General features: G+C 46.8%; 1 protein-coding gene across 4 annotated transcripts in view; it reads left to right on the top strand.

Moving 5' to 3' along the window:
• asap3 (ArfGAP with SH3 domain, ankyrin repeat and PH domain 3) overlaps positions 1-18,842 on the top strand; it is a 59,154-nt gene that overhangs the window by 12,903 nt on the left and 27,409 nt on the right. For all 4 annotated transcript variants that reach the window (XR_006840985.1, XM_046366429.1, XM_046366428.1 and 1 more), the window contains exons 3-4: positions 9,407-9,552; positions 16,907-16,981. Coding sequence is in view for 3 of the 4 variants with exons in the window: in XM_046366429.1 (XP_046222385.1) it covers positions 9,407-9,552; positions 16,907-16,981 (221 nt within the window). In the remaining variant the exon portion in view is untranslated. The remainder of the gene's footprint in view (positions 1-9,406; positions 9,553-16,906; positions 16,982-18,842) is intronic.

Here is an 18,842-nt window from a genome sequence, read left to right as displayed (position 1 = left end):
TTTATTGGTCACATACGCATGTTCAGCAGATGTTATTGCGGGTGTGGCAAAATGCTTGTTTTCCTAGCTCCGACAGTGCAGTAATATCTAACAATTTCACAACATGTACCCAATACACACAAATCTAAGTACAGGAATTTAATTACGAATATATAGATGTAGGGATGAGCAATGTCAGGCATAGAATACGGTATAAACATATGAGATGAGGAATGCAAGATATGTAAACATTATTAACGTGACTAGTGTTCCATTAATTAGTGGCTGGTGATTTCAAGTCTGTATATATGCAGCAGCCTCTAATGTGCTAGTGATGGCTATTTAACGGTCAGATGGCCTTGAGATGGAAGCTGTTTTTCAGTCTCTCCGTCCCAGCTTTGATGAACCTGTACTGACCTAGCCTTCTGGATGATAGTGGGTGAACAGGCAGTGGCTTGGGTGGTTGTTGTCCTTTTGATCTTTTTGGCCTTCCTGTGACATCAGGTGAGGAACTTGAAGCTTTCCTCTTCTCCACTGCGGTCCCGTTGACGTGGCTAGGGGGGTGGTCCCTCTGCTGTTTTCTGAAGTCCACGATCACCTTTGTTGAGTTCGAGGTTATTTTTCTGGCACCACACTCCCAGAGCCATCCCCTCCTCCCTGTAGGCTGTCTCGTCATTGTTGGTAATCAAGCCCACTACTGTTGTCATCTGCAAACTTGTTGATTTGATTTGGAGGTGTGCTCGGCCATGGGTGAACAGGGAGTACAGGAGGGGGCTGAGCACACACCCTTGTGGGGCTCCAGTGTTGAGGATCTGCAAAGTGGAGGTGATGATTCCTACCTTCACCACTTGGAGGACTGTCTGGAAGTCCACGACCCAGTTGCGCAGGGCGGTGTTCAGACCTAGGGCCTCGAGTTTAATAATGAACGTGCAGGGTACTATGTTGTTGAATGCTGAGCTGTTGTCAATTAACAATTCTTACATAGGAATTCCTCTTGTCCAGATGGGATAGGACAGTGTGATGGCGATTGCATCATCTGTGGATCCATTGGGTCGGTAAGCAAATTTAAGTGGATCTAGGGTGACCGGTAAGGTGACATAATCCTTGACTAGTCTCTCCAAGCACTTCATGACAGAAGTGAGTGTTACTGGTCGATAGTAATTTAGTTCAGTTACCTTTGCTTTCTTGGGTACAGGAACAGTGGGGGCCATCTTGAAGCATGTGGGGACAGCGGACTGGGATAGGGAGAGATTGAATATGTCCGTAAACACACCAGCTAGCTGGTCTGTGCATTTTACTTTTTAAAATTTTATTTAACCTTTATTTAACTAGGCAATGCTCTGAGGATGTGTCTAAGGATTCTGTCAGAGTTGGCAGCCTTGCGAGGGTTAACGCGCTTAAATGGCTTACTCACGCAAGCCACGGCGAAGGAGAGCCCAGCCCGCATTCCCTTGGTCGTGGGCTGTGTCGGTGGCACTTTATCCTCAAAGCGGGTTAAGGTGTTTAGCTTATCCGGAAGCTAGATGTCGGTGTTCACGATCTGGCTGGTTTTCCTTTTGTTGTCTGTGGTTGTCTCTAGACCCTGCTACAAACGCCTCGTGTCTGAGCCATTGAATTGCGACTCCACTTTGTCTCTACTGACATTTTGCCTGTTTGATTGCCTTGCGGAGGGAACGACTACATTGTTTGTTTTCTGCAATATTCCCAGTCACCTTGCCATGGTTAAATGCGGTGGTTCGCACTTTCAGTTTTGCGCGAATGCTGCCATCTATCCACGGTTTCTGGTTAAGTTAGGTTTTAATTCTAGGTCAGGTGAACAAAAGGACTTGAATTCCTGTATGTTGTTACAATTACACCATGAGTCATTAATCATGAAACATACACCCCCACCCTTCCCGGAGAGATATTTATTCCTGTCTGCACGATGAACTGAGAACGTTATTGGCTGGACCGACTCAGACAGTATATCACGAGAGAGCCATGTTTACGAGAAACAGTATGTTATAATAATCCCTGATCTATTGCTGGAAAGAGGCCCTCGCCCTGAGCTCGTCAACTTTGTTTTCCAGAGACTGAACATTTGCGAGTAATATACTCTGAAGCGGTGGGTGGTTTGCGCGCCTCCTAAGTCGGACTACAAGACCACTCCGAGTACCTCTCCTCCTCCGGAGTTGTTTTTGGACGGCCTCTGGAATCAGTTCAATCACTCTGGGGGGTGCAAACAAAGGATTCGCTTCAGGAAAGTCGTTGTGCTGGTGCGTTACCGCCGCTCTGATATCCAATCGTTCTCCCCGGGCCGCATGTAATAACACACAACATTTTGTGGGCGAACAAGGTAAGATCTAATACATAAAATAAAAAAATACAGCAAAGTTTCTTAAGAGCTAGAAGTGAGGCAGCCCTCTGTCGGCACGTTTTTTTCAGCCCTCTAATCACTCTGACATCAATGCAAATCAAATTGAAATCAAATCAAATCAAACACTTCACGAGAGCCCTGTTATTCAGAGTTTTTTCGAAGGAAGATCCCTTATTGCACAGCGAGACTGCTCCTCAAAGCTTGTTGATGCATGGAATGAAGTAAGTGTTCCTATAAGCCCATGTTGCGCAACATTTCTATATGCTATGTTATTGCGTAAGAAAGTCTTCTTTTTTTTAAATGGCCTCTATCAAAAAGAAGGGTCTCATCAGCTTTTTATAGGCTAGGCCTACAATTTATTTTTCAACTTTCCAAAATATTAAGCACATTGCTTCACTTAAAATGAACTGTGGGAAAAATGTGGGAAAAATGTCCTCCATTCGCTATTCAAGGGCATACAGATGACGTATCCTGCCCCCGTCCCTGGTCCAACAGGTGCATGATAATGGCCCATTCTAAATCAAAACAAATTTCTCACACATACTAAATAATATACAGTACCAGTAAAAGGTTTGGACACCTACTCATTCAAGGGTTTCTATTTATTTAGACTATTTTCTACATTGTAGAATAATAGTGAAGACATCAACTATGAAATAACACATATTGTATCATGTTGTAAAAAAGTGTTAAACAAATCAACATATTTTAGGTTCTTCAAAGTAGCCACCCTTGGCTCCCGAGTGGCGCAGTGGCCTAAGACGCCATCTCGGTGCAAGAGGCGTCACTGCAGTACCTGATTCAAATCCAGGCTCCATCACATCCGGCCGTGATTGGGAGTCCCGTAAGGCGGCGCACATTTGGCCCAACGTCGTCCGGGTCTGTTGCTGCTACTGCCACCTCACCCTTTTTATCTATTTTGCTGGTCTTTTGCTCCTGAAGAAAATATTTTGCATGGTCATCCTTACAATTCAAACCAGTCCTCCATTTTTAAATACATTCAGTTTGTCCTTCTCTTAGGCTTGAGGCCTTTGCAGATTGTATGTCGCATTGTCTTTTTTATGATTGTCAGTGTTACCACATTTTTTTAGTCTTGATACCAACCTGGCCAGATTGTAGGATTTACTTCAGTTCTGTAGTGACATTCTGCGTTTGGCTTAAGAGGCTACGTCAACTGACACAGGCTACGTCAACTGACACAGGCTACGTCAACTGACACAGGCTACGTCAACTGACACAGGCTACGTCAACTGACACAGGCTACGTCAACTGACACAGGCTACGTCAACTGACACAGGCTACGTCAACTGACACAGGCTACGTCAACTGACACAGGCTACGTCTGTGCAGCGGTGTGCCAGCACAGATGCTTATGTGTGAGTGAAGTGAGCTCAAGTTTTTTCCACATCTTTTTTTTATATGCCTGAACTTACAATTAAATAGGCTTCCCCAAAATAACATGTTAGCTTAGGTAGAATTTTAAATTTTAACCGCCGATTATTGTGCATTTATCATAATCCCATCAGCCTGATTTTGAAATATGTAGCCTAAACACGATTTAAGGAAATTGTTCTTACACAGCATGTAAATGTTTAAATTGAACCTATTGTATTAATCAGGCTAGTCACAATAATCATATAATTGTGTGCATTACTCCGTGCCAGCCGCATTCCTATTGGTCAGTTACCGGGTCGGCTTGTAACACCAGCCACGCTATACGATAAAGGCAAAGAAAATCTGACACTGACAGAACTTTGTCAGAGCCTATGACCATACGTAGCAGCAGACCTAGACCCTGTCACATTGAAAGAGCCAAGACGTCTGACAATAATTTCCGACCAAAGATTTTGCCTATGACGTGGAAATTTTGTCTTGGGCAGTAATATCGTGGCATATGACGGCTAATATCATAGTCTGCAAAGGCTTTTAATTAGTGTCCAGGAAATGGCCCCTCTGTGGTCTATATGCCCTTAAAGGGTATGGATTAGTTAGATCAGGGTTTCTTAAACCTTTTGACGGTGTAGAGAAATGTACATTTCCTGGAATTCTACATATTTTGCCATGTGACCTAAAGGAAATGTGGCTTTTTCTTGAAAAATGTTGTGCAATTTGACCCATTTTGCCATTTGGTGGGGGGGATTTTTCTCCAGTTTTAGTTTGACTTGTAGAGAAATGTTAATATATCCGAGTGAGAGCTTCTAATCAATCAATGGGGGTGCCCTGGACGTGCCCTGCATGCCTGGTTGGAATTCGGGCCTTGATAGCTGACTAGACTAACTTAACAATAAAAAAATAAAAATGTATTGTGAAACATACGACTGGATTGCAATGGTTCATAATTGTATTTTATTAGAATTGTCTGGCCCATTTCTCCATCAAAGTTTTGGGTTTGTAGAAAAATGTCTAATTTCTCTGAACGGGGGAATCCTCATGTCTTGCTCAATCGTAGGAAGAAATTTAGTCCAATTTGGATTCTGGGTAATTAACAGGGTCAATTTGGGTGCAATCAATTATCTTAATTTCTCAGCTCTAATTACATTTCAACAAAATGTTTCAGGGCCTCCCGAGTGGCGCAGCTGGCCCATGTTACCAAAGATCCTGGTGCGATACCGGGCTGTGTCGCGACCGGGAGACCCATGAGGCAACGCACAATTGCCCAACGTTGTCCAGATTGTATTATTTATTGAACCATTTATTTAACTAGGTGTTATGCAGGTGAATGAGGACCCAAAAGCGACTTGGCGAAAACAGAGTCTTTAATCCAGTAAAGTAAAAATACAATCAAATAAAACAATTTCCACTCGTAATGACGAGAACCGACTGGAGACTTGATCTTGAACTGCAGGTTGCCTCGGGAAGGCACTTGAACTTAGCAGACTCAGACACCTGCTCACCACGCAGCATCTGAGGGAAACACGACACGACAGGGCGATACACAAACGCAGCACGGTGAACAATAGACAAGGATCCGACAGGACAGGAACGGGAAACAAGGGAAGAAATAGGGACTCTAATCAGGGGAAAAGATAAGGAACAGGTGTGGGAAGACTAAATGATTGATTAGGGAATAGGAACAGCTGGGAGCAGGAACGGAACGATAGAGAAAGAGAGGAAGGGAGAGAGAAAAAGGGGAACGAACCTAAAAAGACCAGCAGGGGAAAACGAACAGAAGGAAAAGCAAAATGACAAGATAATATAAGACAAAACATGACAGTACCCCCCCCACTCACCGAGCGCCTCCTGGCGCTCTAGAGGAGGAACACTGGCGGCAACGGAGGAAATCATAGATCACAAACGGTCCAGCACGTCCCGAGAAAGAACCCAACTCCTCTCCTCAGGACCGTAACAGAAAAAACGAAAAAAAAGGGAAACTAGGGTACTACTCTAAAAAAAAAAAATGAGACACGGGTAGAGAACTGAAAGCTTTAGAGCAAACAGAACCAAACAGGCCAGGAGAGTAACAACTAGGGACAGACTGAGACACAGCAAGGGCAGGAACAAGAACAGGAGAGATGCGATGGCAGGGAACAGACTGAGACCCAGCAAGACCAGGAGCAGAAGCAGAAAAAAAATTACCAGACTCCTTCTGCGCGCAGTCTGAACACGCAGCCACGAAACGGCGCGTGTCACGCTCCTGAGTAGGCCACCAAAACCGCTGGCGAATAGAAGCAAGCGTACCCCGAACGCCGGGATGGCCAGCTAACTTGGCAGAGTGAGCCCACTGAAGAACAGCCAGACGAGTAGAAACAGGAACGAAAAGAAGGTTACTAGGACAAGCGCGCGGCGACGCAGTGTGCGTGAGTGCTTGCTTAACCTGTCTCTCAATTCCCCAGACAGTCAACCCGACAACACGCCCAACAGGAAGGATCCCCTCGGGATCGGTAGAAGCCACAGCAGAACTAAAGAGACGGGATAAAGCATGAGGCTTGGTGTTCTTAGTACCCGGGCAATAAGAAATAACGAACTCGAAACGAGCGAAAAACAACGCCCAACGAGCATGACGCGCATTCAGTCGTTTGGCAGAACGGATGTACTCAAGGTTCCTTTGGTCAGTCCAAACGACAAAAGGAACGGTCGCCCCTCCAACCACTGTCGCCATTTGCCTAGGGCTAAACGGATGGCGAGCAGTTCGCGGTTAGCCACATCATAGTTACGTTCCGACGGTGACAGGCGATGAGAAAAATACGCACAAGGGTGGACCCCATCGTCAGTATCGGAGCGCTGGGACAGAATGGCTCCCACGCCCACCCCCGACGCGTCAACCTCAACAATAAACTGTTTAGTGACGTCAGGTGCAACAAGGATAGGAGCGGATGCAAAACGCTTCTTAAAGAGATCAGAACAACAATCATACGACCGGTGAGGAGGAGAGGAGTTGGTTCTGGACCGACTGAAGACCGTGCGCAGACCATGATATTCCTCCGGCACTCCTGTCAAATCACCAGGTTCCTCCTGAGAAGAGGGGACAGAACAAACAGGAGAAATAGCAGACATTAAACACTTCACATGACAAGAAACGTTCCAGGAAAGGATAGAATTACTAGACCAATCAAAAGGATTATGACACACTAGCCAGGGATGACCCAAAACAACAGGTGTAAAAGGTGAACAAAAAATCTAAAAAGAAATGGTCTCACTATGGTTACCAGATACAGTGAGGGTTAAAGGTAGTGTTTCATATAATATACTGGGGAGAGGACTACCATCCAAGGCAAACATGACCGTGGGCTCCCTAACTGTCTGAGAGGAATGTCATGTTCCCGCGCCCAGGCTTCGTCCATAAAACAGCCCTCTGCCCCAGAGTCTATTAATGCACTGCAGGAAGCTGCCGATCCGGTCCAGCGTAGATGGACCGGTAAGGTAGTACATGTACTTGACGGAGAGGACCGTCTAGTAGCGCTTATCAGTCGCCCTCCGCTTACTGATGAGCTCTGGCCTTTAACTGGACATGAAATGACAAAATGACCAGCGGAACCGCAATAGAGACGGAGGCGGTTGGTGATTCTCCGTTCCCTCTCCTTAGTCGAGATGCGAATACCCCCAGCTGCATGGGCTCAACACCTGAGTCAGTGGGGAAAGACGGTAGTGTCGGAGAGAGGGGAGACACAGTTAACGCGAGCTCTCTTCTATGAGCTCGGTGACGAAGATCTACCCGTCGTTCAATGCGAATAGCGAGTTCAATCAAAGAATCCACGCTGGATGGAACCTCCCGAGAGAGAATCTCATCCTTAACCTTAGCGTGGAGTCCCTCCAGAAAACGAGCGAGCAACGCCTGCTCGTTCCAGTTACTGGAGGCAGCAAGAGTGCGAAACTCTATAGAGTAATCCGTTATGGATCGATTACCTTGACATAGGGAAGACAGGGACCAGGAAGCTTCTTTCCCAAAAACTGAGCGATCAAAACCCTTATCATCTCCTCTTTAAAGTTCAGATAATTGTTAGTACACTCAGCGCTTGCCTCCCAGATAGCTGTGCCCCACTGCCGAGCCCGACCAGTAAGGAGTGATATGACGTAGGCAATCCGAGCTCTCTCTCTTGAGTATGTGTTGGGTTGGAGAGAGAACACTATATCACACTGGGTGAGAAAGGAGCGGCACTCAGTGGGCTGCCCAGAATAACATGGTGGGTTATTAACCCTAGGTTCCGGAGGCTCGGAAGAACCGGAAGTAGCTGGTGACACGAGACGAAGACTCTGATACTGTCCTGAGAGGTCGGAGACCTGAGCGGCCAGGGTTTCAACGGCATGCCGAGCAGCATACAATTCCTGCTCGTGTCTGCCGAGCATCGCTCCCTGGAACTCGAGAGTAGAGTAGAGAGAATCCATAGTCGCTGGGTCCATTCTTGGTCGGATCCTTCTGTTATGCAGGTGAATGAGGACCCAAAAGCGACTTGGCGAAAACAGAGTCTTTAATCCAGTAAAGTAAAAATACAATCAAATAAAACAATTTCCACTCGTAATGACGAGAACCGACTGGAGACTTGATCTTGAACTGCAGGTTGCCTCGGGAAGGCACTTGAACTTAGCAGACTCAGACACCTGCTCACCACGCAGCATCTGAGGGAAACACGACACGACAGGGCGATACACAAACACAGCACGGTGAACAATAGACAAGGATCCGACAGGACAGGAACGGGAAACAAGGGAAGAAATAGGGACTCTAATCAGGGGAAAAGATAAGGAACAGGTGTGGGAAGACTAAATGATTGATTAGGGGAATAGGAACAGCTGGGAGCAGGAACGGAACGATAGAGAGAAGAGAGAGAGGAAGGGAGAGAGAAAAAGGGGAACGAACCTAAAAAGACCAGCAGGGGGAAAACGAACAGAAGGAAAAGCAAAATGACAAGATAATATAAGACAAAACATGACACTAGGCGAGTCAGTTAAGAACAAATTCTTATTTACAATGACGGCCGACACCGGCCAAACCCTAACCCGGTTGGAGCTGGGCCAATTGTGCGCCGTCCTATGGGACTCCCAATCACGGCCGGCTGTGATGCAGCCTGGAATCGAACCAGGGTCTGTAGTGACACCTCTAGCACTGAGCAGCAGTGCCTTATACCACTGTGCCACTCGGGAAGGGTTTGGCCGGCAGGGATGTCCTTATCCCATCGCACGCTAGCAACTTTGGCGGGCTGGGCGCATGCACGCTGACACGGCCGGCAGGTTTACGGTGTTTCCTCTGACACACTGGTGCGGCTGGCTTCCGGGTTAAGCGTGCATTGTGTCAAGAAGCAGTGTGGCTTGGCAGGGTTGTGTTTCGGAGGAAGTACGGCTCTGACATTCACCTCTCCCGAGTCCGTACAGGAGTTACAGCGATGGAACGAGACTGTAACTACCAATTTAGCTATGATGAAGGACATGCATACATATGTATGTATTTTTATTTATTTATTTTAAAAAAATATGAATAAATCAGTTACAGGAATGCTAATCGTGTCAGTTTCTAACTACCGAAAAGATTTCAGAACAATCTGAGATGGTGGGTGTCATGGCTTGCTAAAACGACATGGAATGACTCAAAAGGCAGCATAGGATGGAAACAACAATTAAGTGTGTTTGTGGTTCTAGGTCACGCAGAGAACAAGGAGCAGTACATCGACGTGCTGGAGAACCTGGGGAACAGTCACCTGACCCAGGACAACAACGAGGTGTCCACTGGGTTCCTGAACCTGGCTGTCTTCACCAGGGAGGTCACCGCACTCTTCAAGAACCTGGTGAGAGTAGGGGGAGACTTTGGGATGGATAGGGTGCACGTTTGAGGGAAGACTTTTGGGAGGTGGAGGAGAGAAGAAATAGGTGCAAAACATCAAGAGTTTTGAGTGATGGAGGGGAAACATTTTTAGGGGATGGGGCTAAGAGTCTGGGAGAGGTAAGGCACTTTGGAAACAGATGAGAGAAACTTTGGGAAGGGGTAGCAAATGGGTAGGGAGAGGTGCGGAAATAACCTTTTTTGTATCTGGGGGAGGGGCAATGGCTGCAGAGTTTGGAGTGATGGGTGTTAATGGTGTTGAGAGGGGGAAGAGGAGTGTATAGTTAAGAGGAAATGATGCTTTTGAGAAGAGACAGATTTGATTTTTTATATTTTTTATTGGATGTGGGTGTTGACAGAACAGATGTGGTAAAGTTGGGCTGTAGTCATTAGTTGGCCACTGTTGCAAAACTATTATTCCAAACGGAAAACATGTTACAACGAAAACGGGAGTTTCTATTGGACAAATTCAGGTATGTACCTCACCGTTTCTACGGTTTGATTCCTAGTGAGTACACCCCTGGGTGACGTTCTAGAGGTGACAGGGGTGCTGCTAGGGGTGCTGCTAACACCATTGCAGTAATTCAGTCAGATCAAAAACATTTGAAATTGAGCGCCAATGACCTAAGGTAGATGTACAAATATTCACTGAGTGTACAAAACATTAGGAACACCTTCCTAATATTGAGTTGTACCCCCTTTTGCCCTCAGAACAGCCTCAATTCGCCAGGGCATGGGGCGCTCTACAAGGAGTCAAATCACAATTATATTGGTCACATACACATATTTAGCAGATGTTATTGCGGGTGTAGCGAAATGCTTGTGTTCCTAGCTCCAACAGTGCAGTAGGATCTAACAATACTCATCTAAAAGTAAAAGAATGTATAATTAGGAAATATTAGGACGAACAATGTCGGAGTGGTATTGACTAAAATAAAGTATAGTAGAATACAGTATATAGATATGAGATCAGTAAAGCAGTATGTAAACATGAATAATCGAACACTTGTCACTTTAATAAAGTGGCCAGTGATTCCGTAAACGTTTGGAGTTGAGCGCCATCAATGATCTAAGGAAGCTGTACAAATATGCACTGAGTGTACAAAAGCATTCCACACGGATGCTGTCCCATGTTGACTCCTTTGTGAGTGTGGACTGTTCTTGATACACACGGACTGTTGAGCGTGAAAAGCCCATCAGCCTTGTAGTTCTTGACACAGCCAAACTGGTGCGTCTGGCATCCGCTACCATACCCTGTTCAAAGGCACTTAAACATTTTGTCTTGCCCATTCACCCTCTGAATGGCAATTCATACACAATCAATGTCCCACGGCTTAAAACTCCTTCTTTTAACCTGTCTCCCCCACTTCATCAACACTGGTTTTGAAGTGGATTTAACAGGTGACATCAATAAGGGATCTTAGCTCACACCTGGATTCACCTGGTCAGTCTGTCATGGAAAGAAGAGGTGTTTTGTACACTCTTTGTGTAGAATAATCCTAATCTGTCATTGTGAACTCAATCTATTTCTGATGTAAATCTTCTCCATCACACAACCTATAGGACTTCATGTCTGCAGCTCTACACATGAATAGTGCTGAGTGGTCCTAGCGCCATCACTAAGCTGTGACTTAACCAAGCCATGAGCTCATTAATCGTGTGCCCGCTCTCGTACGTGGTCCGAGGGGTTATTTATGAATGAGTTGCAGTGTGGTTACAGCTGGAGGGTCAAAGGGCCCCTGTTGAGGGAGAGGGATGAGGAAAGACCCCGTTCTTGTCGCAGCAGTATGCTTGAAGGAGTGAGTTGTGTGTGCATGCATTGTGTTGGGTGGGATACAACAGCTGCAGGAGAGCACCCCCCCCCCCCCTCCGAGAACTGGAACCCCCTCCCCCTACTGATAGTCGTGTTAATTCATCCCAGACCTTTGTGTGTTGGGAGTGGACAAGGCAACCCCTCCTTTCTTCCCCCTCCCAGCTGTCAAAGTCCCCCTCAGGACCTTGAGGAAGTGCTAGAGGAAACTGAGGAAACTAATCTAAAACACGACCACTGCTTGATTTAGGGGCTTTAACAGTAAACTGTGTGTGTGGGGGGGGGGGGCTGTGTGTCTGAGGGCGAGGGTTGTTTCACTGTTACACAGAATACAGGGCCTTCTTTCCATTTCTTCAATTCTCGGAAGGAAATCAAAACAAAGACTACTTTAAAAAGTTAAAGTTTGCATCAATTTCTCAAGGTGAACCAAAGCGTGAACTCAGAAGGGGGAAATGGTTGTCTTTTTTATTTACCTACAGAGCTGCTTCAATACAGGAGATGTTTTTGCACTGAACTAGAGTTGCAAAATTCTGGGAACCTTTACAAAAGTCCCATATTTTGCTAAAAGTCTGGAGGTGTCCAGATTTCCTCCTTCAACTGGGATGTCTAGAAAACCTGGGCATTTTGGGAAGGTTCCTGGAATTTTGCCACCCTACACTGAGCAGTCAGTTAATCAGTAGGATCTACAAAATGGGTCAGATGTTTTGATTCTCCATTTGCATGTCATCAGCATGTATTACACTGAACAGGAATATAACCGCAATGAGTTACGGTCATATTTGTATTTTATTTGTCCCGTGTTTTACCAGGTACGTTGACTGAGAACCTTCTCATTTACAGCAACAACCTTGGGAATAGTTACAGGGGATGAATGAGCCAATTGTAAGCTGGGGATGATATGAAGGCCAGAATGGGAATTTAGCCCGGACATCGTGGTTAACACTCCTACGATTACGATGCCATGGGATCTTTAGTGACCACAGAGTCAGGACACCTGTTTAATTAACGTCCCATGGGCCTCAGGATCTTGTCACAGTATTTCTGTGTATTCAAATTGCGATTTGATCAAATAAAATTGTGTTCATTGTCCGTAGCGTATGCCTGCCCATACCATAACCCCGCCACCATGGGGCATGCATTGACATCAGCAAACCGCTTGCCCACACAATGTCATAAACACTGTCTGCTAGTTGAAACCGGTATTGATCCGTGAAGAGCACACTTCGGCGTGCCAGTGGCCATAGAAGTTGAGCATTTGCCCACTGAAGTCAGTTACGATGCCGAACTGCAGTCAGGTCAAGACCCTGGTGAGGACAACAAGCACGCAGATAAGCTTCCCTGAGACGGTTTGTGACAGAAATTCTATGGTTGTGCAACCCCACAGTTTCATCAGCTGTCTGGGTGGCAGATCTCAGACGATCCCGCAGGTGAAGAAGCCGGATGTGGTCCTGGGCTTGTGGGGGTCGCTACATGTGGTTGCGAGGCCAGTTGGACGAAATTAACATTCAAGAGAAATTAACATTCAATTCTCTGGCAACAGCTCTGATGGACATTCCTGTAGTTAAGCAAGCCAATTGCACGATCCCCCACTTTGAGACATCTGTGGCATTGTGTTGTGACAAAACAGCAATTTTTTTTGTGGCATTTTGTCCCCAGTACAAGGTGCACCTGTTTTATGATCACGCTGTTTAATCGGCTTCTTGATATGACACACGTGGTGGATGGATTACCTTGGCAAAGGAGAAATGGATACAGACCTCCTCTATGGATACAGACCTCCTCTAAATTGCTAAACTGTTTTGAGGTCTTCCTATTAAAACAATTTTGCTTGTTTTCCGGCAGAGTAGAAAACGGCGTTTTGAATCAGCCCTTTCAAGCTTAACATCCTTATCATTTATCGCCCTCCAGGTTCCCTCGGAGAGTTCATCAATGAGCTTGATGCCTTGATAAGCTCCTTTCCTGAGGACGGCTCACCTCTCACAGTTCTAGGCGACTTTAACCTCCCCACGTCTACCTTTGACTCATTCCTCTCTGCCTCCTTCTTTCCACTCCTCTCCTCTTTTGACCTCACCCTCTCACCTTCCCCCCCTACTCACAAGGCAGGCAATACGCTCGACCTCATCTTTACTAGATGCTGTTCTTCCACTAACCTCATTGCAACTCCCCTCCAAGTCTCCGACCATTACCTTGTATCCTTTTCCCTCTCGCTCTCATCCAACACCTCCCACACTGCCCCTACTCGGATGGTATCGCGCTGTCCCAACCTTCGCTATCTCTCCCCCACTACTCTCTCCTCTTCCATCCTATCATCTCTTCCCTCTGCTCAAACCTGCTCAAACCTGCTCAAACCTTCTCCAACCTATCTCCTGATTCTGCCTCCTCAACCCTCCTCCCTCTCTGCATCCTTTGACTCTCTATGTCCCCTATCCTCCAGGCCGGCTCGGTCCTCCCCTCCCGCTCCGTGGCTCGATGACTCATTGCGAGCTCACAGAACAGGGCTCCGGGCAGCCGAGCGGAAATGGAGGAAAACTCGCCTCCCTGCGGACCTGGCATCCTTTCACTCCCTCCTCTCTACATTTTCCTCCTCTGTCTCTGCTGCTAAAGCCACTTTCTACCACTCTAAATTCCAAGCATCTGCCTCTAACCCTAGGAAGCTCTTTGCCACCTTCTCCTCCCTCCTGAATCCTCCCCCCCCTCCTCCCTCTCTGCAGATGACTTCGTCAACCATTTTGAAAAGAAGGTCGACGACATCCGATCCTCGTTTGCTAAGTCAAACGACACCGCTGGTTCTGCTCACACTGCCCTACCCTGTGCTCTGACCTCTTTCTCCCCTCTCTCTCCAGATGAATTCTCGCGTCTTGTGACGGCCGGCCACCCAACAACCTGCCCGCTTGACCCTATCCCCTCCTCTCTTCTCCAGACCATTTCCGGAGACCTTCTCCCTTACCTCACCTCGCTCATCAACTCATCCCTGACCGCTGGCTACGTCCCTTCCGTCTTCAAGAGAGCGAGAGTTGCACCCCTTCTGAAAAAACCTACACTCGATCCCTCCGATGTCAACAATTACAGACCAGTATCCCTTCTTTCTTTTCTCTCCAAAACTCTTGAACGTGCCATCCTTGGCCAGCTCTCCCGCTATCTCTCTCTGAATGACCTTCTTGATCCAAATCAGTCAGGTTTCAAGACTAGTCATTCAACTGAGACTGCTCTCCTCTGTATCACGGAGGCGCTCCGCACTGCTAAAGCTAACTCTCTCTCCTCTGCTCTCATCCTTCTAGATCAATCGGCTGCCTTCGATACTGTGAACCATCAGATCCTCCTCTCCACCCTCTCCGAGTTGGGCATCTCCGGCGCGGCCCACGCTTGGATTGCGTCCTACCTGACAGGTCGCTCCTACCAGGTGGCGTGGCGAGAATCTGTCTCCTCACCATGCGCTCTCACCACTGGTGTCCCCCAGGGCTCTGTTCTAGGCCCTCTCCTATTCTCGCTATACACCAAGTCACTTGGCTCTGTCATAACCTCACATGGTCTCTCCTATCATTGCTATGCAGACGACACACAATTAATCTTCTCCTTTCCCCCTTCTGATGACCAGGTGGCGAATCGCATCTCTGCATGTCTGGCAGACATATCAGTGTGGATGATGGATCACCACCTCAAGCTGAACCTCGGCAAGACGGAGCTGCTCTTCCTCCCGGGGAAGGACTGCCCGTTCCATGATCTCGCCATCACGGTTGACAACTCCATTGTGTCCTCCTCCCAGAGTGCTAAGAACCTTGGCGTGATCCTGGACAACACCCTGTCGTTCTCAACCAACATCAAGGCGGTGGCCCGTTCCTGTAGGTTCATGCTCTACAACATCCGCAGAGTACGACCCTGCCTCACACAGGAAGCGACGCAGGTCCTAATCCAGGCACTTGTCATCTCCCGTCTGGATTACTGCAACTCGCTGTTGGCTGGGCTCCCTGCCTGTGCCATTAAACCCCTTCAACTCATCCAGAACGCCGCAGCCCGTCTGGTGTTCAACCTTCCCAAGTTCTCTCACGTCACCCCGCTCCTCCGTTCTCTCCACTGGCTTCCAGTTGAAGCTCGCATCCGCTACAAGACCATGGTGCTTGCCTACGGAGCTGTGAGGGGAACGGCACCTCAGTACCTCCAGGCTCTGATCAGGCCCTACACCCAAACAAGGGCACTGCGTTCATCCACCTCTGGCCTGCTCGCCTCCCTACCACTGAGGAAGTACAGCTCCCGCTCAGCCCAGTCAAAACTGTTCGCTGCTCTGGCCCCCCAATGGTGGAACAAACACCCTCACGACGCCAGGACAGCGGAGTCAATCACCACCTTCCGGAGACACCTGAAACCCCACCTCTTTAAGGAATACCTAGGATAGGATAAGTAATCCCTCTCACCCCCCTTTAAGATTTAGATGCACTATTGTAAAGTGACTGTTCCACTGGATGTCATAAGGTGAATGCACCAATTTGTAAGTCGCTCTGGATAAGAGCGTCTGCTAAATGTAAATGTAATGAATCACTCTATTTTAGGGATTCTATGGTGCAGTTGCCCTTGTCTTATTAATATGCATCGTTTTACATTTTTTTTATCGCGTGTTTGTCATCGTTGTGTATCCTGCCCTTGTAAGTCATTGATGCATACTGTGGATAAAACAATTTCCCAAAACTGTAGCTCAGTTGGTAGAGCATGGCGCTTGTAACGCCAGGGTAGTGGGTTCGATCCCCCGGGACCACCCATACGTAGAATGTATGCACACATGACTGTAAGTCGCTTTGGATAAAAGCGTCTGCTAAATGGCATATATTAATAAAGTAATACTCTCTACTCTATAGAGGTACTGTATGTACTATGATGCCAGAAGTGGATGGGGTATGAAGTTGTGTGTGAGAACAGGAATAGACCCTGCGTTGGTCCCAAGCCAAGTCTGCACCATGATAAGAGTGAGGGAGGGGATTGCAGGGCGCCATGTCCTTCCTGGGTGGTGGTGTTTATATTATGTTTCAACCCCTTAAAGAGCAGAGCTTTCATGTGTATGGTGTACATTTTAAGACGCGTCCTTGTTCCTGGGTTAGGGTTCAGGTGGCGGTGTAGCATGTATCGGCCTGTAAAAGAGCAGAGGTGGAGGAGGACCGGACTGACTGACTTTACGACAACTTGTATCTGTACGGTGTATGTTTTCGGACATTCATCTGTTGTGGATGTCCTAACATGTGCACCGTTAATCTGTAGTCCAATTCGATGCACGACGGGAAGGATCTTGGCACAAGTAACCAGAACACAGTATGCAATAGACTTATTCCGTCTGAGTCTCATTTGATTTGGTTGTTGTGGTGCACCCGGAGCCATCCCATCCCTTGAAAATGTGACTCAATAAAACAAAAACTGGAACAACATATGACCCAAAGGAACCGATACAGGTTTTTGTTATTTCATCATTGTAAATCAAAAATGGGTGTCTGTGTAGCTATGTGACTCATTTGTTTCTGTCTTCCAGGTCCAGAACCTGAACAACATCATCTCCTTCCCCCTGGAGAACATCCTGAAGAGTGAGCTCAGAGACAGCAGACTGGTGAGTATCTAGGGTTGTATGATTCCAGTAACTTTCCCAATATTGCCTTTGGTTTCCAGAAAGCCCGGTTGGTAGGGTTCCCGAATTTCCTGCCATATCCCCTCCTTATTCCAGGAATCTTCCAATTGGGAACTTCCAATTGGGAAGTTTCTGGAATTTTACCACCCTGCGATTTACCGTAATTGCTGGACTATTAAGCGCACCTGAATATAAACCGCACCCACTGAATGTTTAAAAAATATGTATTTTGTACATAAATAAGCCGCACATGTCTATAAGCCGCAGGTGCCTACCGGTACATTGAAACAAATTAACTTTACACAGCCTTTAAACGAAACACGGCTTGTGTAACAAAAATAAATAGGCTTTAACGAAACACTGCTTGTAACAAAAATTAAAACAGTAGCCTACCAAGAAAGTCATTGGTCACTATCTTCCTCCTCCTGTGCACTGAAACCACTGAAGTCATCTCCTTCGGTGTCTGAGTTGAATAGCTTCAGAATTGCTTCATCCGATGTTGGATCGTTTTCATTGTCGCTCTCGTCACTTTCATCCGGAGGCAACTACCCCGCTGAGCTCATGCTGCCCCTTAAACATGCAGCAGTCCAGCCTTTCGAAACCTGTTGATAGTGGATTTTTTGACAATGCTCCACGCTGTCAGGACCCACTGGCAGACTTGACCATAAGATGCTCTTCGCCTGCGGCCCGTTTTAGTGAAGGATTTCTCCCCACTTGTCATCCAAGCCTCCCACTGAACAAGGAGCGCCACCTTAAATGCACGATTTACACTGATGTCGAGTGGCTGCAAATACTTTGGGCCATCTGCTTTTCTTCCCTCTGAAAGCCTTTGTTGTCTTTTTGCACTGAGTCAATTCCTCACGCTGCTGTTTCCAACGTCTTATCATCGACTCATTAAGGCCAAGCTCCCGTGCAGCAGCTCTATTTCCTTTTCCAACAGCCAGATCGATCGCCTTCAACTTGAAAGCTGCATCATATGCATTTCTCCGTGTCTTTGCCATGATGAGGGTGACAAAATTAATACCGTAATCAGAATGATGGGAAGTTTGAGCGCGCTCGATTTACGTCACATCATGTGACGGTGCTCAGTTTTTTGGCGGCATGAATCTTGTGAAAGCGGGAAAAATCCATCAATTAGCCGCGTCGTTGCATAAACCGCGAGGTTCAAAGGTGTGGGAATAAAGTAGCGGTTTATAGTCTGGAAATTACGGTAGCTCTACTGTCGTGCACAAACTGTAAGACTTCTGTGTAACCTACTGTGCACTAACTCTCCTGCCTCCCCACAGTCTGTGTGTGTAAAGTCAGCGAGAGATGCACCTCGCCTAAGAGTAAACCACAACCCTGCAAAACATACTTACTACTGCCTTGTGCCATTTTATGACCAACAACCATATTGTGTTGAGTGTCACAAATTAGTGACAGCTTTTTAAAACTGTTGCATCCCATCGGATGAGCAATTCTTCATTCAATATGTCAGTCTGATCTGTACCATTAAAAAATAAAATAAAAAACACATGTATAGATATGGTCGGGAGTTTTTCCTGACCATGTGACTCCACCGGAAGAAACTGGGCCACTGTTTTATATAGGCTTAGACTATTACTAATAGGACCTGGAGATTTACCTGGTCAGGTCACTTGGTCAGGAAAACCCCTGGCCCTACATTGAATCCTTCACCGGCAGTAGATATTATTGTAAAACCCCTTTGTTGAAGAGTTATAAAGGGAGTGACTGGGGCCTCCTGTGCAGTGTCCTGTGAATGTCCACAGTTTAGATGATATACAGTAGACTAGAGGCCATGTTTATTTGATATGTCTGGAGCGGATGGCAAGCTGATCATAAC

This window comes from Oncorhynchus gorbuscha, linkage group LG10 (assembly GCF_021184085.1).
Source record: "Oncorhynchus gorbuscha isolate QuinsamMale2020 ecotype Even-year linkage group LG10, OgorEven_v1.0, whole genome shotgun sequence".
Taxonomy (NCBI): Eukaryota; Metazoa; Chordata; class Actinopteri; order Salmoniformes; family Salmonidae; genus Oncorhynchus; species Oncorhynchus gorbuscha.
The sequence above is the reverse complement of the archived record's forward strand: the minus strand, read 5'-3'. Positions and strand labels throughout refer to the sequence as shown.